At 46.8% G+C, this 27,794-nt stretch overlaps 1 protein-coding gene across 3 annotated transcripts in view; it reads right to left on the reverse strand.

The window, feature by feature from the left end:
* Positions 1-1,195: 1,195 nt before the first annotated feature.
* The window catches only part of LOC126524759 (uncharacterized), a 40,145-nt gene continuing 13,546 nt past the window's right edge, over positions 1,196-27,794 (reverse strand). For 2 of the 3 annotated variants that reach the window (XM_072286835.1, XM_072286834.1), the window contains 3 exons: positions 4,164-4,273; positions 1,734-1,757; positions 1,196-1,383 (listed from right to left, as the gene is read on the reverse strand). In XM_072286835.1, coding sequence (XP_072142936.1) covers positions 1,274-1,383; positions 1,734-1,757; positions 4,164-4,273 — 244 coding nt within the window. In that variant the 3' untranslated portion in view covers positions 1,196-1,273. The remainder of the gene's footprint in view (positions 1,384-1,733; positions 1,758-4,163; positions 4,274-27,794) is intronic. The other variant, XM_055067295.2, reaches the window with a different exon arrangement.

Raw genomic sequence — 27,794 nt, forward strand, 5'->3', positions numbered from 1 at the left:
ATGAAAAACTAACGCGAAAACGTTAGCGCATTAGTCGGGAGGTAAGCCTGTTTCTTTCTGTATAAGTGGTGCGAGACCTACGACAAAACATGAAACAGCTAAAGCTAAAGAAAAAGCTGATATGCAAACAAAACCTTATGCCCTACGTTTACTACCACGCGCATAAGGTTAACCCAAGAATCGCACACACTGTAGAAAATAAACATGTCTAAAACGTAATCACTGCACTTCGGGGCACCCAAATTCGAGGTTTATTGGCCTCAAATTTCATTGTCGTGAGTAAAGCGTGCTAAACTACACGTGTCACACAGTCAACTCTGGGTTCTTTCTGCCGGTACCGATTAGTCGTAACGTACTGCGCCTTCGTTTTGTTTTTCTTTGCGTGTATTGTTTACACCTTGCACAACAATGTGGTCTTGTGTGCCGAGGTTCAGTTCCGAACTAAACAACCTCATCAAAAGCTGTAAAAGCATCTTCGAAGGCTATCGATCTAAAGACTTCTATAGCGCAAGAAATCGCTAAAACAAGTTTTCTACGCACAATTTGTGCCTAAAGGGGACAAGCCCCCGTCCTCAGACAACATGCAGGATGCAGCTGCGAAAAGTAGGTCGGTATAGCGATTTCTTTCTCATTTGATTGTTTTTATGCAGTTTTGAAGAAGTCTTGCCAACCTCGTACACAGCCTTCGGGAGTGTTGTTGTTATTTCTATTGGCTATCAAGTGTGTGGTTCCTACCCACGATGAGGGATTGGCCGCGGAATGGGTGGAATATTCCAAATGAATATGAAGCATAAGTTCCCGAATATTTATGGAATTGGCATTGAATAGCGCAGAATTATCTGTTCAAATAAAATCAGGAAAGTCTCTTGGTTAAGATATTTATTAAAGTCGCGTGCTGCCATTTAACTTCCTTGCCACAGTATAAGATGCCTTTCGGCAAAGCATCATGGCCCACAGGAATTGGGTCAGCCCGGAAATCGCTAGTCTATGTCCACCTGATTACTTCTCCTTTCGCAGCTCACACACGCTTGCAGAATACTAGGTAGGATTTTCTATTCACAAGAATGCACATAACTGCAGAAAACTGGGAAGTAAAATACCTTCAATTGATCAGTCGCCGTGTATGGCTGCACACAGGCACATGAACACATTGGCGTTTTTTTTTCACATAACTGCAGAAAACTGGGAAGTAAAATACCTTTAATTGATCAGTCGCCGTGTATGGCTGCACACAGGCGCATGAACACATTGGCGTTCTTTTTTAATGCTTTATTTAATAATCATAATCACGTCCTTTTCTCATCTCACGAACAATCTCCATCAGCGCCTGGTAAAAAAAAATAAGGCCAGGTACAATCGCCTCCTGGGACTTAGCCGACGTTCCTGTAAAGAGAGTCAGCGTGAGTGTTTAGCAAGCAGGGTATGGAGGAGAAGAGATTGAGCCAGAACAAGCCGTAAAATCCCTGAAAAAGAAGCATTCCACGTAGAGGTTCGTTAAACGAGTGTAAACATTCAGCATCTGCCGAATTCTATCAGAAAGCGGCACAGCGAGAACACTTCAGGCGCTCCTCCCGAACCCCTGATGCTGTTCTTGCATATACACATTTTTGACCGTTGTTGCATTACATGCGCAAGGATGGTAAATTTGCATTAGAACTACCGATACTGCCAAAACGAGCATAATACTGTTCATGGGCACTGATACGAATAGTTAAAACAGCCTGTACGCTTACCTACTACCGTTGGTAGGTCAAACACTGTTAGGAGAGAAAAAAAGGCGCCGTAGGTAACTACTGAAATTCTTTCCATTCACATGCTTTCCTAGACTCGGTAAAACATCACCACCCTGATTGTCATACGAGGCAAATTTGCTAAGGTGTCACGAGAGATCGCCAATCCCCACAAGTACCACGGAAAAAAATATGGCATGTCAATGGCCACGCTGGGCGTTATTAGAACACTACAATCTCTGTAAGCGGCTATTTTGCAGTTTTATTGTGCGGATATTATGTGACAACACGTTTTTACTACAACTCGTATTCACAAAATTTACACATCACATATTCGTTTTTCGTCAAGCTCGTTAGAAAGCTTTTCGCGCTTTGCTTCTAAACTCTTCGATTTATATACAGCGGGGGGTGGGGTCACTGGTCATGCACTCAGTTGTATCTGAAACATAAGATCAAAGTAGGATAAAAGACAGGCCAGTCTTCGCCGGCCCCGCTGTAGGTTCCGCGATGACTTTTGTGCTGAGAGCGCATGTCATCGAGTAAATCGAGGCGCCACGCGAGCACTCCACCTATGGGCAAAGAGCGCCATGGCCATGCGAGAACTGTGGGGCTCTATATGGCCTGAATATATTCGTTCCATAGTGTTCACATGTGTTTATTAAAGGTATGACCATGCAAGCGTTGAGATGTGATTACAAAACATTCCGCATACATTCTAAAGGCGAGGCCTCCTTTCTCGATTTTTTGATGTTTTTGTTTTTTTAATGTGACTGCTGTCGCTGTGCAATGTATCTACCTGTTCAGCCCCCTTATTAGATACTTGTTCTTTCAAGAAAAACAACACACGCAGCTCTTTCCAAGTGATTGAAGTGCGGGATCTAGACATTCCCGAAACTTCGCAGTGGGTTACGAGGGACGCCGTAAGGGTGAAGGGCTCCGCATGACTTTTGACCACTTAGCGATCGCACACCCAGAGCACGGCACACGGGGCTCCTTGCATTCAATGTGGCCGCCGCAGCTGCGAGCATAAAGTGCGGCATGGCGCTCAGGAGCGCAACGCTATAAATTCTAAGCCACCGGGATGGGTGCTTCGTCAGAGCTGGCTGCCGGAACGCGTGCAGGTTGTGTTGTGCGAAGCAAACATTGCGGCACTCCGAACCCAGACAGATGGTTTGGTGAGCCGGAATTCGCGTGTGTGGAAGGCCAGACGGTTTGCTAGAGCGGTTTCATCACCTCAAGGCCGGGAAACTAATTTTCCACCATACGAAGTTCCATTGAATTAAGGAAACGTAGTGACAGTATTAAGACAACATTAGCCTATTAACATTAAAGAACAACTGCAAACCACGCAGTATGCCTGCTGCTTTTATTTTTCACTTCTTACAAAGCTTTTTTTTAATCGCGTGCGACACTTAGCACCGTTTCACCACTACAGAGCGATTTCTGTAAAGTGAGGAAGTAAAGTGCATGAAAAAACGCAGTGCAGAGATAAATAAACCGTGTCTCTAATTTCCCTTCTGAGCGTTCGCTTTAGCCTACGCATTGCCAAGGAAAATTTGAGCTGAGCATACAATAAAGTCATATGTGGAGAGGAGAAATAACGCAAGCACAACTTAAAAACCCACATCCCCAGATTCGCTCAAGAGAGCATTGACCTCACAGGTAAGATAATGTGTAAATACCGTAGGAAGGCTTTTGGAAGTTCAGCTACCTCGAATTTTGTGAATACAACATGCGTCTTAAAGCCATAGCCATTGAACATTTATTGTTGAACCAAATAAACATTTAAAAAAATTATTGAATATTGCAATGATCTGCCTGCACGTTGCGATTTTTAGTGCGAGTAGTCTGCCCCTCTTCGGGTAATTCACGTAAACATACAAACTGCGCGATATGGTTGGGGATATTTAAAAAAGATGTACGCGTGTTCGGAATAAACCAAAGCACACAGAATATACCCGTGTACGTGTGCAGTCACTTATTTCTTTTACGCACTACGCACCCCCCCCCCCCCCCTATAATACCCTCTAAGGCCTTTAGGGTACCTCAAATAAATAAAGAAATAAAAGCGCCTATGTGCTTTCCAAGTGACCATGAAAAATCGTAATCTTCCCGATTTCATTTTCTTATGAAGCGCTTAAGAACGCGTATGCCACAGTGTAGGGCTGTGGCATTTCGACCAACGGTTTTATTGCGTGCAATGTGAAGGCCACGGCCACTAAAAATAAATCACCGCTCGGGCAATAGATCCACTCTAGAAGTAAGAGAGATATGACGCACTCTATGCCGCAGCTAAGCTTACTGCAGTTCCAGATTGCAGGATGGCGAAGCACCAAGCAAACGACCAAGTTTAGAAGGAACTCGCTCTACGAAAACTTCAGCGTCAAGGCGCGATATCACGTTCCACAGAAGACAGGAAGACGAGGCACTCACTGTCATCTGAGAGCAGCGTAAAGAGGACGGCGAAAAGTGTGCAACTGATGAGCAGGAGCAAGGTGCTCATCACCAGCACCACGAAGCGTTCCCGGCTGTTGGTGACCGAGCTGCGTAACAAAGGAGACGGCCACTCAGGGAGTTGCACGCCGTGGCAATTCATTGTTTCAGCAGGGCATCTAGTGCGAAACTTTTGTAGGATCGCTCAACGGGTTTCCTTTATACTGAAGCAGGGTACGTCTGGCGTACGAACGAAAATAAACCCCATGGTGGGACTCTTATCCAGGTCCCAAAGCGCATCCTCATGCTATCACCATAAAAACACGAATGCATGCATACGGGAAGTAAGAACATCACCGGAACTGTGATAGCGCAAGATATCGCCATGAACAGCTCTGCGCGTCTGTCGTGTCGTACACCAACCATATAGCGAGCCAGCTAGCTGGCCTCCGCCTTCCAATGTGGCAGCCAGAGCTTCAAGACTACATGCGACATTGCAGTCGTCAGTAATTCCCGCCAACTATAGCGACAAACGGGGACAAGTTTCAGGCACAAAACAATCGTTCATAACTAAAGAACAACCACACAAAACAGCCCAAAACAAACAGTGCAGGGACGTTGAGACCACTTACAGCTGTATGCACTATATGTATACACGCCCTATACTTTAAAGTCGTGTTCCTGTCTCGAGCGACCACCGTGGCACAAGACGAGGTCTGTCACTGGTGACTTAAGCGGATACAACAAGTGGCGATGCAGCTAACGAGGAAGAGTAATCGGGGTCGTTGCCACTCTTCGAACTAGAGGGTAGTTGGACCTAGCAGTTGTGTTTTGGAAGTATAATTATTCTATTTGACGGCGCGTCAACGTAGGAACCAGAAGTAAACAAATAGGGATAATGATTTGTAATCGCGCAGCCACCGTAGTAAATAATTCTGACTTCGCCACATAATAAACATGAGAGACAACCCAGCATTCTGGCTGTTTACATACGTCTGCACAACGCGTCACGTATCGAAATTCCTCTGCCTCGCTAGGTGGTTTCTTCCCTAACCCTTGCAACATAAAGTGCGAAAGGAAGCTTTTGCACTGTAACAAGTACATGCCCAAACACATATTGATCAAGTGTAATTGTACTGACAAATTCACAGCACTTACCGTATAATACAAGTATTATGCCACCGACAATGTAAAAGTGACCACAGTCGTACACAAACACAGCAATCGGAACCTAAAACGAGCTAAAAAGGCTTCAAAGACAATCACAGACCCCTATTAGCAGGAAGTTATTTTAATGCGCTGGGGTAAACTATAACCGAGTAAAAAAATTCCTGCAAGATTTCAGAGAACACGTGACAGGTTTATCTAGCACAAAGGCCTTTGATAGATTTTCAGTAGGCTTTGTCGGTATTAGTATATAATAGAGAGCAACCCGTCATCACTCGCAAACACACAGGTCATCTACCAACAGATATGTCAAAAATAAATAAGGCCATTACCCGAAGGAAGGCATATCCAAGAATACATAACTAGAAGAAAGTAATTGCAGGCTACAAAAAAGACACCTCACTTGTAATAAAAGTTATTTTTGCAAAGAGCACTAACAATATATAATTTGCAATACATGGCTTCAAGTGACTACAACCTCAAAGTACTTCCCAAATTTTTTTTAGCTGACTTCATGACGTTACGATTTACGAAAATTAGACCTTTCCGCTTTATTCTTCTAGAAGTATATTATTTCGAGTTGCATCTGATTCCTTTCAAACGGAAAACATTAAGCATACAATTGTATATAGAGTGAATTTCTGATCGCCTCATATAACAACTAGCAACAACACAATTAATTGCACTATGCGTGTAGGTTATTAAATAATATTCACAGCAATATAGACAGTTGCACAGCAAATAACAGAGACCTACAGTCATAGTAACTCGAAGACAAATGTCGTGGTAAGGTACAAAATGAAACACTGCGCCAGTAACGCTAATCTTCCAGCCACTACAGTCACTGTAGCACAGCTGTAAAATATGGTCAAGTGCATTATGACTGAAAGCCGGGCGAGTTGGTACGAATTCATGTTGTTACTGCTCGAAGAGAAAACGGCTACAACGAAGGATCGAAGTACACAGCACATGCGCAGACTCGCAACTACTTCATCCTGGAAGGTTCTACAACTAAATTAGTGACGGAACTACACGTGTCATTTAATTATATGAGGCGGAACGAGCGGGCAAACAAATTATTTTAGCCTGCCCGCCATTACAGCAAGCGGGGGCGGTTTGGGTGGATTGCCGCATTTGCCGGGGCGTAAACGTGGGCGGCCGTAGTGTTCCTGTATATGCTCCCGCAGAGAGCAGAGTTGCGAGTAACTTTTCCGGCGCCGCTCGCACCGCCTTTAGCGGCGAGCTATCACGTGGCGCAAGATGACGTCAAATGTCCAACTGCACCGCTGCGTAGCCAACATCACGGGCGCGATGCCGACTCGGCGTTTCCGTCAGCTCCATCGTCATTGCAATCAGCGGACCGTTGAGCGTGCGTTGCAACCATCGGCTACGGGCTGTGGGCAGGTTATTCGACGATATTAAGTCAAGGCCCTTGGTGAAGTGATACGAAACACATCCTATTGACACTTGCATTCCCGTATGACGGAGTGCAGCGCACCAAACTGCACACACCGCACGCGCGGTGCTGCTCGGACGCGCAGACGTGCGCCGGCGACTGCCGGCGACCGGACGGCTGCGAAATAAAACACGATATGCGAGATGCGTTCGCCTTGTTTGCAGAGGTGAGTTTTGCCTTCTTTACAATAAAGCAACATTTATCTCGAGTAACACCCGTCTTAACGCTGAGATGCGTGCGGGTGGCTTGAGATATTGTTCACTTGTTCGATTTTTGGCGTTCATGTGAAGCGCCACGCAAACTCGGGACAAAAAATGAACGACACGTCTGCATCACGCTGCACATATACGCCAAGAATGTTAACTTAGCAACTAGCCTAATTGGCTGTCTTGCCTATACGAATGTTCTGACAATGCGGGTTTCGAATTGTGTGTACAAAACAAAGTAAGTAGTAGCAGATGCAATTTACCCGCTTCACCCTTGTTTCTCCCTGCTGTTTTTTTTTTTTTTATCGGCGTTCTAATTTTTCATGTAACGTTGATTGATGCGCTAGTGCTCATTGTTTTCCAGTAAGCGAAAAGCTAGCGCGCTCCGGCTTACGAGACAACTGCGATAGCTTCAGCATTTACCGCCCGCAATATCTTGCTTGTTCGATGGGCCTTTCCAGAAATGACGAATGTGAAAATATGCCTGTATGTTTATTAAGCGCTGTGCTGTGCATTAGCAAATAAAGAAAATGTAGTTGCCGATACCATTCGTATCTGGAAATAAGTGTTAACCGAGGCTGTCGTCGACGTTTGTAATGCTGGTATATGGTGATTAAATAAAACACGACATGAACGAGCGAAATCCTCATAAGAAATCATGTAGGATAAACAGTTTTCATGGGCTAATAGAAAGATAATGATGCAAAGTCAATGCAATCACTCAGGAACAGAAGCGTGGTTAAAAAGGTTGTCTTGTATATGCGTGATTGTTTACGTCAAAGGGAAGCACCGTTCTTTTTTAACGACTAAAAGCCACAATGAATGTAAACTCCCACCGCAGGGATGGCGCAGGTACAGCAGAAAACTAGGTAGGGTCATCGGATCCATGTAGAGCAGCACGCACTTAATGGCGCAAACACACCGACTGCAGTTGGATTGAAGAAAGGGCCGCTAAACACACGCATAGGGACGACTGTCAGATACCGAGTATGTTGCATCTGTACTTGTCTGTGGTTGTGACGTCCGTACATTTCCTAATTACATCACGCCATCACGTCAGCAGGCGGCCATCAGCCTTGCACTCCTAGAAGACGGTAAAAGCTTGGTGTACTGCGACTCCAAGAGGGCAATTCTGTCCTTCGGAACAGAATACTTGGTACTCAACAGCTCACATCACACTACATCAATTGGTTCCCGGCCCAGATGGAACCATTTTAGGGGCCGCTCCCTGATCTAAACGAGGCGGCAAGCGAGGCCGCACGAGACCTAACTCGCCGTGCGAGCCCGGACTCCATCTCGGCAGGATGGGAGAGCGAGCGCGACCAACAATCTCACCAAGCACTACAAAAGGAATGCATGCTACTACCGCACAAAACACTCAATAAAGCACATGAAGTCACGTACAGGGGGCTTCAGATGGGCACCAACCCATGCCGGGGCTTCCTGCACAAAATATTTCTGGACGTGCACCCTCACAATGCGTGTCGCTTTTGTAAAGATATTGCTAGCCTTGCTCACATGCTTTGGGGTTGACCCCTGGTGCCGGGGGCCAGGACAACCAAGGAAGAGTGGGACCGAGCTCTATGCAGCTCGGACTTGGAAGCACCCTGAGCTGTCCATCGAGCCCGCGACGCGGCGGAGGGGCATGGCCTCTCTGTCCCGACGGGGGGCGGCCCGTTGCGCGCTAATCGTGAGCACCGAGGGATCTCAATAAGTTATTCATTCATCCATCCATCTTCTTCTCTTGCGGAAAAGAGCGGCGTGGATTAGAGAGCAAACGGGCAGGCGATATGATCGTTGCGATTACGAGAAAAAGTAGGCCTGGAGAGGCCACGTACTGCTACAGTACACATCCAGTGTAGTGCTAGAGTCAGAGAATGACTCGTAAGAGAAGCGAAGCGAAGGACATCAGAGCTGTGGGTAGGACAATGCAATTATTATATTTGCAGGCGGAAGGTGGAATTATCTTCCACAACATAGCGGTAATTCGAGATCGCAAGGGGTATTCCTCGTGCAGTGAACGGTCGCCTTTGGAACACGGGTGGTAGTCCCGTGGTTCGGCAGTGAATAGTACTTAGAAGATGAGCGCGGACATAAATTGGCGAAATTGAATCTTTCACCCGCGATCAGTAGTGAAACTCTTCGAACAGCCAAAGTGCAATGTGCGGCCTGCGTAGGGAAGCTTAGGGCACCTATTCTGGAGTGTGCACACCCAGAAACACTGCCACCCCTAATGTACCGTATGTTTGTACTAAATTAGGATACGCAGGGCAACTCACTAAGCCCCCGAGCGACATACTTCGAGGAGTTGGTGTGACGCATGTACACGAGAGGCCCATTATCCGTGAGTACTATCAAACAACTAACCTTTAAAGAAGTATCGCTGGTGATGTATATGTTTAGAAGCTCGCGGATGAAAACTTTGAGTAGTTTCTCAGCAGAATGAAGATTTCGAGAAAGAAAGTCAAGAATGCACATCTCGATGTCACTGAATTGATGAAGAACCGTGTCGATGGCTATGCTAGAAGTTTCCACTATGATTCGAGTAAGAACATCACATCTGGGATGACTAAGAAACACCGCGTCTGCATCACGATTTCGACCTCACGATTACATGCAGCCCGTTTGCGTCACCGCGTCTGCGTAACGTCATTGCCGTCATCATGACCGTAGACGGTGATGTGTTTAACATTGAATCTACATAGCGACCGAAACAATTCCGGCGTTCAAGCCGGGTTATGCATCAAACGTGTAGGGCAGCGGCATTCCTCTTGCACCCTTCCCTAAGAACACACGGCGCCAGCTACCGCCGCCGCCGCGAAGCCTCCGCGTGGCCTCCGAAATGCAAGGTTGCGCGGGTGAGTGCGAACGGAGTGAAACGCGTCATGCGCGCACCACACTCCCAACTCCCGCATCTATTCATACGCATTGCGCCATCTGGTGGCGCTGTAATGAATTTCAAGCGTGGCCTCGATCTGAGAAGAGAAGCGTGGGTTGCCGGTGGCTGTGAGCGCAATTGGTTCCCTCAATTGTACACGATGAGTGGCCCAACTTCGTTGCCCGCCCGGTTACCCCACAGCGCGTGCCTAAATCTAAATACCCAGTCACCCAAGTTGTATTCGTGTGCACAGCTAGTGTTACTTACACATTTGTTCAAGTTGTAGTGATGAAGCCGCGAGAGGGTCCTGTGACACGTGCATTAGGAAAGTCCGTGGAGGAAGGGAAAAATCTCTGAATAAAAAAAAATCGCCGCTCAACCTCATCCCTCAAACAGCAACAGAACACAATAACAATACACTATGTCAACGGATCAACACTATATACAGTATACACAGCCCGGCAGTGGAGGTCTGTAGGGTATGTACAAGAGGGTTTTAGCGTGCATCCTCCATTCGCACGCGGCCTTCGGGGCCGGGCTTCGAACCCGTCCCACTGGAACACAGTCGCGCAACCCCCAAGCCACTGCGATACCCCGATGGGTGTAAGTGTAGGGTTTGAGCTACCTTATATGATTTGTGTTGGTGTGATGGCCGAAGCGACAAGCAAGGCCGAGTGATGTGATCAATGAATAAGGTCGCCGGTATGGTGCATTAGGAAATAAAGAAAATGTATTTGACGATACCATTCGTATCTGGCAATAAGTGGTAATCGAGGCTGTCGTCGATGTTTGTGATGCTGGTATATGGTGGTTAAATAAAACACGACATGAATTAGCGAAATCCACATAAGAAAACAGGCAGGACGAACAGTTTTCCTGCGTTAATAGAAAGATAATGATGCAAGGTCAATGCAATCATTCACGAAAACAAGCGTGCTTAAATAGGTTATAATGTATAGGCGTGATTGTTTATATCAAAGGGAAGCACCATTTTTTTTAAAACGACTAAAAGCCCCCATTAATGTAAGCTCCCACCGAAATAATGGCGCAGGTACTGCAGAAAACTAGGTAGGGGGATCCGATAAATGAAGAGTAGCACGCATTGAATTGCGCAAACACACCGACTCCAGTTGGCTTGAAGAAAGGGTCGCTAAATACACGCATAGGGACGAATGACAGATACCGAGTGTGTTGCATGTGTACTTGTCTGTGCATGGGATGTCCTTACATTTCCCACTTTCAACACGCCATCACGTCATCACGCCAGTAGGTGGCCATCAGCCTTGCACTCTTAGAAGACGGTAAAGCTTGGTGAACTGCGGCTCCAAGAGGGCAATTCTGTCCTTCGTAACGTAATGCTTGGTACTCAACAGCTGACCCCACACTACATCAATTGGTTCCTGGAACACATGGGACCATTGGTGGGGCCGCTCCCTAGCCTCAACGAGACGGCACACGAGGCCGCTCAAGAACTAACTCACCTAGTGTTCCTGCATATGCTCCCGCAGGGAGCAGAGTGGCGCATAACTATTCCGGCACCGCAGGCACCGCTATTCGCCGAGCGCTATCACGTGGTGCAAAATGACGTCAAATGTTCAAATTCGCCGCTGCGACGCCAACTTTACGAGTGCGGTGCCGACTCGTTTTCGTCAATGCCGTCGAAATTGCAATCAGCGGACCGTCGAGCGTGCGTTGCACCGATCGGCTTCGGGTTGCAGGTGCGGTATTCGACGATATTAAGTTAATGACTTTGGTGAAGTGGTACGAAACATAATTTCGGCAGTTGTATAACGGGGAGGTGGCAAAGCATTTACGCGGCAAGCATGGCAATCGCACGGGAGGTGGCAAAGCATTTTACGCGGTCCCGTGCGGACGCACGAGACCGGCCGGCTCCGAAAGGGTCAGGATATGTGAGGTGCGTTCGCCTTGTTCACAGAGGTGAGTTCGGCTTGTTTACACTAAAACGAGTCTTAATTATCTCGAGTAACACTCCTGTACACGCTGAAATGCGTACGGTCTGCATGAGAGGTTGTTCAGTTGTGCAGTGTTTGGTGTATACACCGTTTTTTTATGGGCGCCACCATGGATGGTGGTGGATGGATGTTATGAGCGTCCTCTTTAGAACGGGGCGGTGGGTTGCGCCACCAAGCTCTTGCTAATATACTGCCTAATGTCCTACCTAGGTTAAACAATGAAAAAAGAAAAAAAAACACTGAACTACCACGCGCAAATTTTCTGATCCCCTATTGCGAACTGTTCTTTTGTACGTCTCCGTTTTTTGTCGTTTCCCTACTTTTCTTCCACCAATCCTCCAATCGCCTCTTGCTAATGCCTATTGCGGACATGTTTGCTTTACCACTGCTCCCGCTGAACCCAAGGGCTTCAAGGAAGCCAGTGCTGCCTGAATCGAACGCTGGGTAGACATCTTCACATTCTAAAAAAACATGCTCCGTCGTTTCCCTGGCTTTACCGTAGCAAGCACATGCTTCTTCTTTCTTCTTATATCTGGCTTTATAGGTGCATGTTCTAAGGCATCCCGATCTCACTTCGAAAAGTAATGATCGAGCTTCCCTTTGAGTTATCATAAATGGTTTCTTTCCAGATTTCGTTTTTTCCTTTTAAGTAGTTCCTCATGGCAGGTTTCTTTTCCATTGCCGCCACCCATGAGATTAGTTCAGCCTCTCTGACTTTCCGTGTGACCTTCTTTATGCTGTGTTGCCCACCCTACAGGCCACATGCTTGCTGGTAAGCTTCCTAGTTCTTTTCCTCCACTGTGAATCAATGTTTTTCCTGTACAGATACCTGAACACTCTCCCAGCCCATTAACTTTCTTCCATATTCCTCAGCCGTTCTTCATACTCAATTTTACTGTGAGCTTCCCTCACTTCAAAACTAGTCCAGCCCATAGCACCCTGCACAGCTTCATTTGTAGTCTTCCCGTGAGCGCCCAATGTGAGGCGACCCACTGACCTTTGGTTCCCGTCGAGTCCTGATTGTACCCCTGATTTAAAGCAAACAACCGCATTTCCAAAAGTAAGTCCTGGAACCATTACACCTTTCCACATACATCGGAGGACCTCGTAGCTATTGTACTCCCATAGCGCTCTGTGCTTCATTATGGCTGCATTTCTCTTCCCCTTTATTGTTATGGTTTTTTCCTGTGTTTTCATATATGTATTGCCTTCGTTTATCCATATACCAAGGTATTTATATTCTGTTACCCGAGGGATTTCTTGGCCCTGTGTCTCCACTGTCTGTTCACTGCTTTCATTAAATACCATAACACCTAATTTTCTAACACTAAATTTCAAACCTAAATTGTTGCCTTCCAGTCCACTGATATTAGCCAGACGTTGCAAATCACTTTGCTTGTTAGCTAGCAACACAATGTCGTCCGCATAAAATGAACCTGGGAGTTGCTGCTCTACTACTGTACCCGGCTGTTTGTATGAGAGATTAAACCCGATATTACTTCCTTCTAGCGCTCTCTCCATCCTCACCATGTACATCATAAACACCAGCGGGGATAAAGGGCACCCCTGCCTCAGTCCCTTGTTGATATGAACTTTCTCCTCGCTCCTCATCCCTTCCCATTCAACGCAAGCGGTATTTTCTAGGTAAATTTCTCTCAAAAGCTGTAGACAATCGTTACCTAAGCCTTCTCCTTCCAGAATATCCCACAAAATGTTGCGGTCTACGCTGTCGTAGGCTCCTGTTATGTCCAAAAATGCCACATACAATGGTCTGCTTTCTGCTTTTGATATTTCAATACACTGAGTAAAAAGAAACAAGTTATCATCCACACGCCTACCTATTCTGAAGCCATTCTGAAGCCCTCCCAAAATGCCATTATTCTCTGCCCTTGCTTGAAGCTTTAATTTGATTGCCTGCATTGCTAGCCTGTATATTACCGATGCAATGGTCAACGGTCTGTACGAGTAAATTCTATCTTTCTCCCCCTTACCTTTCTAAATTAAATTCATTTTACTTTGTCGACAACTGTCTGGTATTCGTCTATCTTTTAAAGTTTGTTCCATTGCTTTCACTAGAGCCTCCTTACTTTTTGGTCCTAGTTCATTTAACAGCCAAACGGGAACCTCGTCTAGCGATGTGGCTGTGCGCTTGGCAATTTTCTCTTCCGCTTTCTTCCGATTTAAATATGTCAGCACCAGCTCCTTTGCCACTTGGGTCTCCTTCATGCTCTTTTTTGGCCACCATATTGCTACGCAGTGCTGCCATCTATGAGCAGTCGGCATGCTGGCTAGGGCGAACGCTCCGTTTTGCATGGCAGGTATACGTTTGGCGATAGTTTCTGGTGTTTGTTCTCGCGCTCGCGCGGTTTATTTAGCATGACGTACGTCTTCTACGCGCTAAACGGTTGTGGCAGACGTACTGAAGGGGTTTAAGTCGGTATGGCCGGACTTTCCGCTTGCATTGAGGCGGACGGAGCACGCAGTGCGACGTGTGCGCGCAAATATTTGAGCCTACAATCAGCCTCGGAGAACAATTGTGTATTTCTGAACGTTCCATTCACTTATGTGACCTTACTCAAGTATTATCCTCTAGTTCTAAGCTGAGGTTCAGCAGAAATGCAACATACGCGACAATCGCAACTGCGTGGATACCGTTCTGCTACGATAGGAGCTGTGCTGTTATATTTCGACAGCCGTTCAAACTGTTCGCTGCAGGTTGCATTGTGGGACCACTTCGTTCGATGGATCAGGTTTCCGCCATTGAATAAATAGTTGTGGCTAGTAATAGCAGCATACCTTATAGTCTGAATTAAGCTTGTCCAGCAAAGCGACCGTTTACGAACTGCGCGAGCGTCCCAAGCAGTGGTAAGTGCTGGATTACAGATATCTTTGTTCTATATAGCGCATGGTCCAAGCATACGACATCAGCGGTTATATATCTATAAAGGTTGTGCGGTGTGACTATACGAGGTCGTATTGCGGCGTTAGAGCATTTTCTCTAGCTTTTTCGAGAAAGAGGATGATATCCGAAGTATTTTTCGGTTGTGTTCGTTCCGTTCTCTACGACGCACTCACACTCACACAGAAACTTTGTCCTCAAAAATAGCCATCGCATTCTTTTTATGCGATCCTTTTCGTACATTATGGCTGTATACAGGACAAAAAGGCAATGCCGAAGCACGCGACTGATATATTTATCCTGCTGGTTTGCCAACCGCAGTGATCGCTGTGTTGAGCAGCGCCACCGGCCTCATGCAGGAAGGCTAGCGTAGACATATAGTAATTTCAAGCATACTGGACTTGAAATGCATGAGAACGATGCCGGTGTATCACAAATATTTGATAGGGCCTGCCGCTTAGATGTTTCGTGGTTGCTTTAAGTTGGCCGTGCACGAGCATGCGCTCTTATGTTTTATGTTTTACTTCCTACGTTAAGCGATCAGACAGTGAGCTGATTTACCATTTCGTGCCGGTGATACAGAGACAACGGTTTCCTTTCTTGAATTAAAACCGATATAAACAAAATAATTCACAACACCTACACACACCAGGGATGATAAAGCGCGTCACATTTTTGCCCCCCAAGACATATTTCCGCCTACTGTTGTTAGCGATGAACCGAAAGGCTTCCCTGACGACATTATATGAACGGACACGGCGTAAATTTCACAAAGTACGCTCTAAAACATTCCGAAATCGTTCTGCAGCACACGACAGCAATACTTTCAAGCAGCGCTGCGCCGGATCGCACAAGCCAGAGAGGAGGAAAGGCTCGCCGCGCGCCCTATCCTCCTCGCCCGATGAAAAGGTCTATATGAGCAGCGCACACGTACGCCAAGAATGTTAACTTTCCAACTCGCCAAATTCGCTGTGTTGCTTGTACGAGTTTTCTGACTATGCGATTCTAGAACAGTGCGTTCAAAACAAAGTGCATACAAAGTAAAAGCCGCGTTATGCATCAGGCGTGTAGTGCAGTGGCATTCCTCTTGCGCGCTTCCCTAAGAACAGACGGCGCCAGCTGCCGCCGCCGCCGCGAAGCCTCCGTGTGGCCTCCGAAATGTACGGCTGCGCGGGTGAGTGCGAACGGACTGAAACGCGTCATGCTGGCAGCGCACTCCCAACTCCCGCACCCCTCCTAGTGTTCCTGCATATGTTCCCGGAGTGAGCAGAGTTGCGCATATCATTTCCGGCGCCACTCGCACCGCTATTCGCCGAGAGCTATCACTTGGCGCAATATGACGTCGAATGTTCAACTGCGCCGCTGGGAAGCCAACTTCACGGGCGTGACGCCGACTCGTCGTTTCCGTCACTTCCATCGTCATTGCAATCAGCGGACCGTTGAGCGTGCGTTGCAACCACCGGCTCCAGGCTGTAGGCACGTTATTCGACGATATTAAGTCAAGGCCCTTGGTGAAGTGATATGAAACACATCATATTGACACTTGCATTCCCGTATGACGGGGTGCAGCGCACCAAACTGCACACACCGCACGGAAGGTGGCGAAGCTTTTTATGCGGTGCCGCGCGGACTGGCAGACGTGCGCCGACGACTGCGTATCAGCCTCAACCGGCCGGCTCCGAAAGGGAACAGTATATGCGAGATGCGTTCGCCTTGTGTGCAGAGGTGACTTCAGCCTTCTTTACAATAAAGCAACATTTATCTCGAGTAACACCCCTGTTAACGCTGAGATGCGTACGGGATAACTTGTATGATTTTTGGCGTACATGTGAAGAGTGACGCAGACTCGGGACAAAGAATGAACGACACGTCAGCGTCGCGCCGCACATATACGCCAAGAATATTAACTTACCAACTAGCCTAATTCGCTGTCTTGCTCGTACGGTTGTTTTGACTATGTGGGTCTCGAACAGTGTGTCCAAACAAAGTAAGTACTAGCAGATACAATTTGCCCGCTTCAACCTTGTTTTTTCCTCCTGTCCTTTTTTTTGTCGGCGTTCCAATTTTCATGTAACAGTAATTGATGCGCTAGTGCTCATTGTTTTTTAGTAAGCGGAAACCTAGCGTGTTCTGGCTTACGAGACAGCTGCGATAGCTTCAGCATTTACCGCCCACAATATCTTGCTTCTACGATCGGCCCTTGTGGAAATGAGGAATGTGAAAATATGCCTGTATGTTTAATAAGCCCTGTGCATTAGCAAATGGACCCGAGTAGAAGGAAAAGTTCAAGAAAAATGTTTCATACTATAGTCTGCAATGTGTGACTAATTACTTTGCAAGTCTGCCATCTTGACGTGATTAGCGCAATAAAAATAACCTGTTGTTACTCTTAATACCATCTTGCCTTTCCAGTTGCTTTGAATTCTGCCCCCAAGACTCTAAGAGCGAGCGCTCTTGCCCTTCTGCCTGCATGCAGCCATTGGTCATCCATTCCCTTGTACGAAATAAATTTGACCTAGAGGCCCGTCCATGTTTCATCTTTTTCCACTTGAACACTTGTTTCTACGAAGCAGCTGGTAAGTCTGTGGTATGAATGAATCGTAAAAATAATCTTTGCATAAAATGTGCGCATGTGGACATTTGAAATGCATTTAAATCTACGTGTCGGCAGCGCATATATCGTAAACTCGTAGCTGCTGTGAATTACGGTTAGTGATAAATGGCGCTCTGTTAGCAGCCCCTGACATAACTGCAGGCACGACAGTTCTTTTGGCAACGATCGTTAATCGGCTCGTATCGGCCGCCGAAATGCGCTCACGTAATTGTCCACCTTGCGTGTGTGAAGTTTTCTTTAAACACCCCTAAAACATTTCTTGATTCCAGCCTCTGTGATAAAACTTCACAGGCATGCTGGAAAACTTTGCACCACTTTTTGTTGCAAGGTACAGCGCGTTTACACGCAAACTTTTGCGCTGTTCGAGCCACGGGCATAGTCAGGATATTATTTTGGGGGACCAAGGGGGGTCCTACCCCGCCTATATGTACGTTCGTGCGGGTGTTTGTATATGCGTGTACATAAACAAAATTTCTGGGATTGGAACCCTGCCCCATTCCGACTACGCTAGTGGTTCGAGCGCAGACTACATTAAAGAGTGCCACCTTGCTCAGCGCTTGCGAACACTTCGTGCATGTAGCTCGCCACTAGCAGGCAAAAAAGCAAATGCAACACTGTGCGGCTTTTGCCTCCTAGGCGCGCAAAGAGTGGCTTCACTGCATAGCTGAAACGTACCGGTGGACCTATGCGGAAATCTCCTCCCTGCAGGAGCATCTACAGGGACACTAAACGGCCGGAGCAGTGCAGCCGCCTGGATGCGTGGAGTTCAACCAGACAAACACAGAATGAAAATTGCGGTGACCCACGATATCCTGCTTCGGTGCTGGTGCAAATTTTCGGAAGTGGTGTAATTGTGAACAAGATTACGCCTCTGGTGAATAATTTACACCAGCAGCGAAGAAGAATATAGTATTTGGCTATGTCTTCATGTGGTCGAGCCTTGCACCACCAGTTGGCGCCACCAACCCGGCCAGTCACGTTTACGTTCCCGCTCAGCCAGCGAACCGCCTGCGCTTGCCGGAATACCGGACGCACTAAAATTCTCTATCTGTGTAGCGAGATATTTTCCTTACGTCGCCATTTGATGTATCGCGATACGCAGATACAAACACTGATCTGTGAGTGCTACTGATGTTCGGCTTATTCATTTTTTTTTTCTAATACAAAACGCTTCCGCTATTCCACGGTTCAGCACGGGCCCCCTTACCGTTGTGAGGGGGCCCGTGTGCTGGAAAATGTTGCGATGCATCCGCATTCCCGGTAATGTACAGCCAGGTGCGACAGAGCTGCGCTTTTCAGGGACAGTTAATGTTCTCAATGACATGTGTTGACGCGACTTCCAGTTTACTCTACGTAAGATTTCCTGCACGAGAAGGGTATCAAGTAAACAATAGTACAATTGTTAACGATAACGGCCGGACTGAGCTTCCTACATTAGAAGACACGTAGGAACAAGTTTGCTTCACTTGGCATGCGCCTTTACGGGTGGAAGAGGCACTTTCGCTCCTTTTTGCCACCTGAGTGCAGCCTTTCGAATGTTTTTTTTGGGGGTACGATAATACAGTTTGCACAGTCTTTAGTCCGTGTGATAATAGATGCACATCTGGATAGATTCTATTTCCCAGCTTGATCAGCTCTGCTCAGAGAACGTCCCCTATAGTCACGTTATTTTGAGTACACTTAACAGACTAATAGAAACCGTCGAGGGTAATAAGGTGAGCAAATCATCGAAAGACACAAGAAAAATATCGCTGTCATTCAGCATGTGCGCCTATTATTGCACAGACTAAGCAATGCAACCTTGCGGTACCGAATACAACTGTATTCTCGGCCTCAATAAATATTTCAAAGTCCTTCGCCCAGGTGGCCAAAAATGAGCGAAACTGACTCTTTCGCACGTCCAGGTGTATTCCAAGTGAAGCGCACTTCTCTGTCCGTTCCTTGTAGCACGTATGTAGTTGAAGGGATACTTCTGTCGCGCTGAAATCTTTGTATGTGGCAAAGTGGAAGGAGTGTCAACACACGCCTCCGATAACGTCACCAGTCCTTGAAGTACGCAGCTCTGTCTCACCTTGCTGAACATTTGCCGAGTACGCATGCATCCCACAATTTTTGGTAGCACGGACCCTAACATGGAAAAGAGAGCAACTGAACTGCGAGATAGTGGAATCGTTTTATATTAGAGAACTAAGAAATAATGCCTAAGTCAACTGCCAATAGCCTTCACATATCAAGATTTTTCGTGCCTCTGCAGCACGGTACGCTAAATGCCCCTACATGAAAAATATTTTTATTATATATAGCAATTTTTTGTTAGCCCGTTAGTTCCGCCTAAGGTATTATGGCACGTAAACTTTGGTCAACTATTTATTTGTAGCTACTTTCAGAATGAAACAGTTGCGAGAATGCGCATGTGTTGTGTGTTTGCAACCTGGTCGCCGTTTTTTATTTTCTTCACGCAATAGTAACTTGAATGCTCTTGTGAACGGGACCTGATCTCTCTAGGCGCACACGCACCTTCTTTGCATTGAAAATTTAAAGGGGCAACTTAATACCTCTATATTTTTAAGATTGTGCAAGAAAGCTGAATGATGAACCGCAGGACCAAACTAGCGGAACAAGAGATACCTCATTGTAACAGTCTTTCAGCAAACGACGTAGATTTACTGTTTTGAAGTAATGTGAAAGTTAACTCAGTGACTAGCAGCATGAGGAAACCTATAACTGCATTGACACTAGCAGCAGTTCTGGTTACTTAGTCTTCGATACGCGGATTATCGCGTGTAACATAAAAATGACAACAACGCAGGCTGGTTGCTACTGTCAATTGAGTTCATTTTTAGTTAGGAAGTGTCACGCATAAATATATTGTTAGCAGACCATCTGGTATGTGGTCCAATACCTTCGAAGGAAGGTATTCACAGGCCGTCGACAATAATTGTCAATGTATGCGATTAGCCCAAACGAGCAAGCGACAGCCTCCCCTTTTCTAAAGCCCCTTAAACTTGGTAAAGTACCACCACGCTTTGAAGAATGCCGCCTCCTCCTCGTGCGCTATGGTCAAGGCCGACGCCACGTCGTTATTGGCCTAATAGCATCACGTGGGCCCTCGCGCCGTGCATCAGCGCCATTTTTGCTCGAGAAGCGTCTACGGAGTGGCGAGGAGCGCACGTTGGCGCCGTTGCTACGCTCGAGCAGTGTAGGCGGCGCCACGGTCGAGGAGGGGGCGTGAATGAGAGGAGAAACGAGGAGGAGTGAAGGCGGAGGAGGAGAGTGTCACTACTTTACGAATTTTAAGAGGCTTTACCCTTCTCCCTCCTTTCTCCGCGTTGGAGCCATCCGCGCAAATCGGTTGCGCGAAAGCACATGCCCTTTTCCTCATCGCCTTCCCTCGCCTTCCCGTAGTTCCTTCTTTACAGCCGCAAAGAGCGAACGCGTTCACTTGTCTCTATGGTGTGCTGACGTCCACATCATCAACATTCTATGAAGCGCTCGCCTGAACTGCAGCTGCATTTATCGTGGACAAGAATCCGCCATGGATTTTCGTCCGCCCGGTCATCCACGATAGGCGGGCCACCACCCGACGGCCAGCCAGATGTTCGATATACGAGCGCGCAAAACCTCCGTTCCTCCTCTCTCTGGCTCCATTGCGCCACTCGCCTGCCGGGAGCACGAGCCATTTCCCTCATAGAGTTTCATACAATACTCGCTGGAGGGATCTTTGGCGCTAGTGTCTACGGGAACTGCAATGGGGGCGGTTCAGCCAACATTATAATTATGGAAAGTGCGCGGATTTGCCCAAAATTGCTCCTCTTAACTTCGAACGGCTTCGTGGCTTTGTTAAACTCGTCATTTTCAACAACTTACTGCGTAACAAATAATTAAATAAACATCGTTAGAATTGTCCGACGGCAGGATTGCAGCACAGGAACTCTAGCACAGAATCCCGACATTGAAACCGTTACGCTACGGACATTTGCATCGGCAAGCGATATAAAACGCCCTTATGAATTTATCGCGGGTGAGTTAGTGCCTCGAGACGTTTGGTGTGTTTCGATTTGGCCACCTCCACAATCTGAATCGTTTCAGCTAGTAGCGATTGTGCTTGTTCGCGCCGTCTTCTGCACTTCGTATGGTATAGATTGCGGTGAAATTTACGACACTGAAGGCATATAAAGAGCAATAAACAAAACCACAACAACGCCTTAATCCACAAGCACGAAGATCAAACAGATCCATCCACCCATTATTCCCCATGGTGGCTGAACGATTCTAGCGGCAGTGTTCCCTCTAGTAATAGTTGTTAGAAACTCTATGCTTTCCCCCACACGCTTTCCCGCGACGACCGAGCGACACTGTGCCCCCCTCCCCTCCTTCGTGGCCCTTCCCGCCGCGACAGCTGACGCACGACGCAACCTTCGGCCCTGCACTTTCCTCCCTCGCCCCTAAGATCACGCGCCCTTTGCCTTCACTCCCACAAGTCTGACCTACAGAAGAGCATAGGAAAGTTATTCGCTTTAAGAACTGAAATGCCTAGTCTCATAAAAATATAGAAGAAAAAATTGTCTTGTACAAGACCTAACATAAACAGGGTGCTCCACGTAAATTTTGTCAAACGTTAAAAATATGCAAATGCCACGTAGCTGCGCAGCACCAAGGTAATCTTGCTTGCCGCCGCTTGGAGATACTGAGATAATATTTTGCATTCCATGTAATTACGTAATTATTCCTAATGAATCAATTTCTGAGATATTATACTTGGATTAGAGGTTTCGACGAGAAAATTGCAGAGCAACATGAAAAAGAACTCCCGATACAGCTTTCTGTTGTTCCATACGTGCTACATAAAAGTATATCTGAGCGTGAAGGAAGACCCCGAATACACAGCAAAATTGCCGCGCGACTGGCCGGTCGGGGCAGTTTTCAGCTTTGTTTCAGGTTCAGGTTCAATATTCTCGTATTTTCCGGTTCGGTTCAGGTGCAGCTACTGAGCAAAAGACCTAGCGGTTCGAAGCGGTTTAAACCGGTTCACGTGGGTTCATAACGGTTCTGAATTCCAAATAGAAGGTTCTAGAAAAAAGTCTTTCAGTATATTAAATTTACGTGTGCTAAATAGTTTATTCTTTTCCACACGTGACGCAGACCGATGTACGTATCTCTGTCTCTAAGATTAGGCAAGAAATGTTATATACTGTGACCCGAGGCATGCGCATGTGCAAGCGGTACTGCTTTACACCCGCGTCCCACCTCGTGCGTCGAGGTTCAAGGATTACTAAAGAAGGGGCAACTTGAAGATTTGGCAACGACACAGGCCTGTGGGGCACATGTTGACCTGACAAAGGTTCTTCTGTTCAGCCGCCAACCGAACCCTCACAGTGCGCCCGTGCAGGTTCCCGTTACTTCAACAACCTGAAACTTATATACTGCCACGTTTTAACAGTGAAGCTGTTCGCGCGACTAGAAGCATTCAAAAACGCCATATGCCTGTTCTCACAATTTTCTACAAACACAGAACATACATTCGTATAAGGAGACATCGCACTACCGCGTAAAAAAGTACACGGACAGGAACATGAAAAAGACACACCGAACGCTAGAACTAGCGTTCGATGTGTCTTTTTGATGTTCCTGTCCGTGTCCATTTTTACGCGCTAGTGCGATGTCCCCTTATACGAATAACCACCAACTAGCCCAGCTTTCTGCCTTAAATAGAACATACCGGAAGTCTATATTTTGAAGAAATGTCAAAAATGTTCGAAGGTAGGTGCTAAATCGAACCTGCCAAATCTTCGTTTTCGGCCTGCTGAAAGGCGATATATGAAACGCAAAATTTGCCACTTTCTTCAAGGTACAAGAAAAGCAGCAATTTTGCATTCGAGAAAATAAGGGTCATGTTTTGGGTGTCTTATACCAAAAATGCTTGTAATAATATTATATGCCGTGAAAATATTTACTAGACACTCATTTTCTAATATTTCTTATAGTTTAACTGAGGCGCGCAGTTCGTTTTTGCTGTCTTCTTAGTGAACTATGGGCGGTAGATTATCTCGTTACAACAAGAATCATGACTTACGTACAGGACGTGCTTAATCTATGAACGTTATTTACAGTATTTGCAGAAAATAGTTTCTTCGAATGCTCCAGAGTATCATAGTGCCGTTATCCACAATGTCTCCCAGAGCCCTATACGTGACAACGAGTGCAAATTCTGTGAAATTTGGAAAAGAGAAGGGGTATTTTTCGGTGCCATATATGCCGTAACATTATTGTTACCGGTTTAATCAGCAGCATTGTAAATAATTACTGAACTTTCGTTTTTTTGGTATTTTCGTTCGTTAAACGAGCTTCGTGTTTGGTTTTCTCCATGTGTCGGTAAATTAAGCAAGTCATTTGTTTATGATTGCTTAAACTAAGGGAAATGCCATGGATATTCCCTAGGCAAAGTTCAGTGCATGGGAGTATATTTCGGCCTTTGGAATAAATTAAGTATTGAAGTGCTGCGGATAGTTATACGTGTGTTAAACGAGCAGCGCGAAATTTAGCCCGCTGCCATCATAATAGCGCACACCATCGCGATCAAGCTTGGCAAAAATGGAGCAGCCTCTCTGGTGCAACAGTATGGGAAGTTGAATATGTGTGCACCAGGTACAGCCCTTGTAAAACAAACCCTAATATAGGGTTCGAAGATGTCCAACGACTGTTGTGAGCAATGTTTTCCAATGTCCCGAGCGAACTCTGCTCGAAACTAGGTTTATTGAGTATTCACAGAGCACTTTGCTCAAGAGGAACTAGATGGCGCTTTTAGCCAGGAGCCTCGCGTTGCCTCAGGCGAATGTGTGAATGCGAAAGCATTACCACTTCTACGCTTCTACAATGCGTTCAGCTGTCTGAATTGCAACTGGTTGATTGCCAACGCAGTTTCATTCATTCATGTTGCAAAATGTGGAACGGTAGAAGGGAGACGTGCAGTAGTTGGCTGCAAAAATTGTGGCTGGAATTTAAGGTATGGAATGAACACGTGTGGCCAAGTTCACGGACCGCTGCTACACGGGGACTGTTTGTGTTGCTGGGCCTTCGCGATGCACGGCTTTTCTTGACGATAAGAAAGGACGCCCATCCGCCAGGGCTGTCTTCTGTTTGTATCTCTAACATGCAAACAGAAGGCTTCTACCGGGTAACCACGGCAAGAGCAAGTGCATACCTGATGTTGCACGGTGACAAATTAGGAGATTAGCGCAGCTGCCTGGTGTACTAAGTTTTTCGCGCGTTATCTGGACACATGCATGCCAAGTCACTCAAACTTACGCCGTCTATATCGCCCACGTAACAAAAATAACTGAATATGCGTGCTCTTCTATCAATGCGCCGATGCATGAGTGACGACTACGCCAACAGCGCCCGCATGTTCGAAGCTGAATGTTTTATGACAGTAGACAGAGTAAGAGAGCCATAATACATTTTGTTATAAGCTATTGTAAAGAACAGTGTGGTGTCTGGCTCAGCCCAGACGCATGACACTGGACCACGCAAGCGCAGTATGCAATTCTCTTTATTCGTCACAGTAAAGCCACTTATATAGGAAATCATATTGAATGACGATGACAATATGTACACTGAAAGAAACGAATCTGAAACAATAAAGGATACAACATCGCCTCCCGCTTGAAAATACAACATAGTAATTTGCAACAACCAAAATAACACGAACTAAACACTTATTGTTCAGGTAAAGAAAACCCAAATCTTTCGACAGGTCGGCGTACCCTAGTGCTGCGACGCAAAGGTTGCTCCACCGAATCCTCTAAAGGAGCGACCACTTCTTCATTAACTTCAGCCCTTGTTTCCGGCGATCGCAACAGTTCACCCTGTTCAGCGTCTGCGCGGCTTTCAGCCCCAGCGGTACCCGAGTAGTCATGAGGCAATTCCCATGCCCATTGTTCTGTTGTCTGCGATTGATTGCAGGGAAACCGAACTAGTTTAGACGCGTTCCTGCAACGACCGTCGCTCATCAAAAAGCTATTTTTGCCTTTTCTGCCGACAATCTTGAAAGGTCCCATGTAGTTTACCGACGCTTTCCCACCGCATGCTGGCTTGCGTACACGAACGAAGTCCCCTACACTAAAGTCTGGTCTTTTCCCACTTCGCCTCCTGTCCGTATACTGTTTTGCATACGTCTGCTTCGCCTTAACCCTAGCAGGAACATTTTTATTCGAACTGGCATGGACACCCTCTCTTGTCGGCAAACCCACTGTATTTAGTCTTGTCCTTGGCTGGCGCCCGTGAAGCAACTTGGCTGGCGACACACCCGTTGTCGCATGCCGCGTCGACCTATATATGCCGAGATAGTCAACCACAGCAGCCTGGAGGGGCCGTTGTTCCAATCGGGCAACCTGCATGAAATCTTTCAGCACGCGATTAAAGCGTTCAATCGCGCCGTTTCCTTGTGGATAGTACAGAGAAGAACAACGATGTGCTATACCCCTCTCTCACAAGAATGTTTCAAACATTTGCGATCTAAACTGAGGTCCATTATCAGTGACAATTTCTTCCGGATAGCCTTCTCGGCTGAACACAGTCTGCAAAAAATCGACCACACTCTGTGACGTCACTGTAGATGAAAAGGCAACCTCAGGCCACTTGGAATGATAATCGACCAGCGATATCATGTACCTACAGTTTGAAGGGGCCCAGTCAATCGGTCCCACTATATCCATTGCTAACTTCTGCCATGGTAGCGCTGTAAACGTCACCGGCTGCAGCGGTGCAAACGACGGTTTAGCGGACTTGTCCGCGACCTGGCAGATATGACAAAAATGGATTGCTTCTTCTACCTGTTTATTCAAACGCAGCCACCAGTAAAGATCACGTAGTCTCTGCTTCGTCCTCACAATTCCTGAGTGACCTTCGTGCGCAAAACCAACAAGGAGCGAGGTTAATTCACTCGGAACAACTACCTGCTCGCCGCGCATCAAAAGGCCATCAACGAAAGAAAGCTCTTCCCGCACGTTAAAGTACGGCATTACTTCAGCTGGCAAAGCTTTTCTAGGCGCCCAACCATGTACCACGTGCAGCCGTTCCTTTGTTAGGCACTCTGATACAACGGACACAATTTCTTCCTGCATCGTCTGCTGCGAATCACAGTCAAGAGGTAGGCGTGAAAGCGCATCGGCCACGACATTTTGCGATCCCTTTTGGTACTCTATGTCGAAGTTATAATACAAAAGTCGAGCTGACCATCTGGAAATACGCAAAGGTCGGCGTCCTGTACCGGCAGCTGAAAGTAACGTCACCAGTGCCTGATGGTCCGTACGCAACAAAAATTTTCTACCCCACAAGTAGACGTGCCAGCGCTCGCACGCGAAGAGACAAGCAAGGGCCTCACGTTCCCCAGCCGAGTACTTCCGCTCAGCAGGAGTCGGGGCACGCGATGCGAAGGCTACCGTGCGTACGCTGTCGCCATCGCGTTGCTGAAGAACGGCTCCCAGTTCCTTATCAGAAGCATCTGTCGTAACAATTACATCAAGGTCTGGGTTAAACATTTGTACGACTGGGCTTGAAGACAAAGCTGTTTTAACAAGCTGGAAGCTACGCTCAGCCTCATCATCCCACGTGAACTGTTGACCAGACCGCAGGAGCCTTCTAAGTGGCTCGACGAGATCAGCAAATCGCGGCACAAACCGAGCATAGTAACCAGCGAGACCCAAAAATGACCTCAAAGTGGCAACATCGTGAGGAGCAGGCACTTTGACAATAGCGTCAACCTTAGACTGCAATGGTGTGAGCCCTTTTGAGCTCACCGTATGCCCTAAAAAGGATAGTTCTGAAACAGCAAATGTGCATTTCTGGTTGAGCTTCAAACCTGAATCACCAATGCGTTTTAGCACCTGGTGTAGATTCTTGTGGTGCTCCTCACGTGTCTTGCCCCACACAATCACATCATCAATGTAACAAAGTACGCCTTTACAATCTTTCAAAATATGCTGCATCATTCTCTGAAAGGCTGAAGGGGCAGATGCAAGGCCAAAACACACTCTCTTAAAACGAAACAATCCTTCGTGTGTGATAAAGGTGGTTAGTCCCCTACTTTCTGGAGTCAGTTCTAGGTGGTGGTATGCCGACGCTAAGTCGAGCTTTGAGAAGCACGTTCCTCCAGCTAGTTCATGAAGTAGTTCCTCTGTATGCGGAAGAGGAAAAGCATCGGCAATTACTGCCTTGTTCACTTCACGTAGGTCCACACACAACCTAATTGAACCGTCCTTCTTCCTCACGACGACGATCGGTGAAATCCACTCCGATGCGTTGACAGGTTCAATTATATCTTCGGCCAGCAGACGCTGTATCTCTACCGATATCTGTTTCCGTAGCGTGAGCGGCAGGCGTCGGAGCTTCGCAACGACTCGTTTCACAGATGAACGGCATTTAACATGGTGAACAAAGC

The sequence above is a fragment of the Dermacentor andersoni genome, chromosome 3 (genome assembly GCF_023375885.2).
Source record: "Dermacentor andersoni chromosome 3, qqDerAnde1_hic_scaffold, whole genome shotgun sequence".
Taxonomy (NCBI): Eukaryota; Metazoa; Arthropoda; class Arachnida; order Ixodida; family Ixodidae; genus Dermacentor; species Dermacentor andersoni.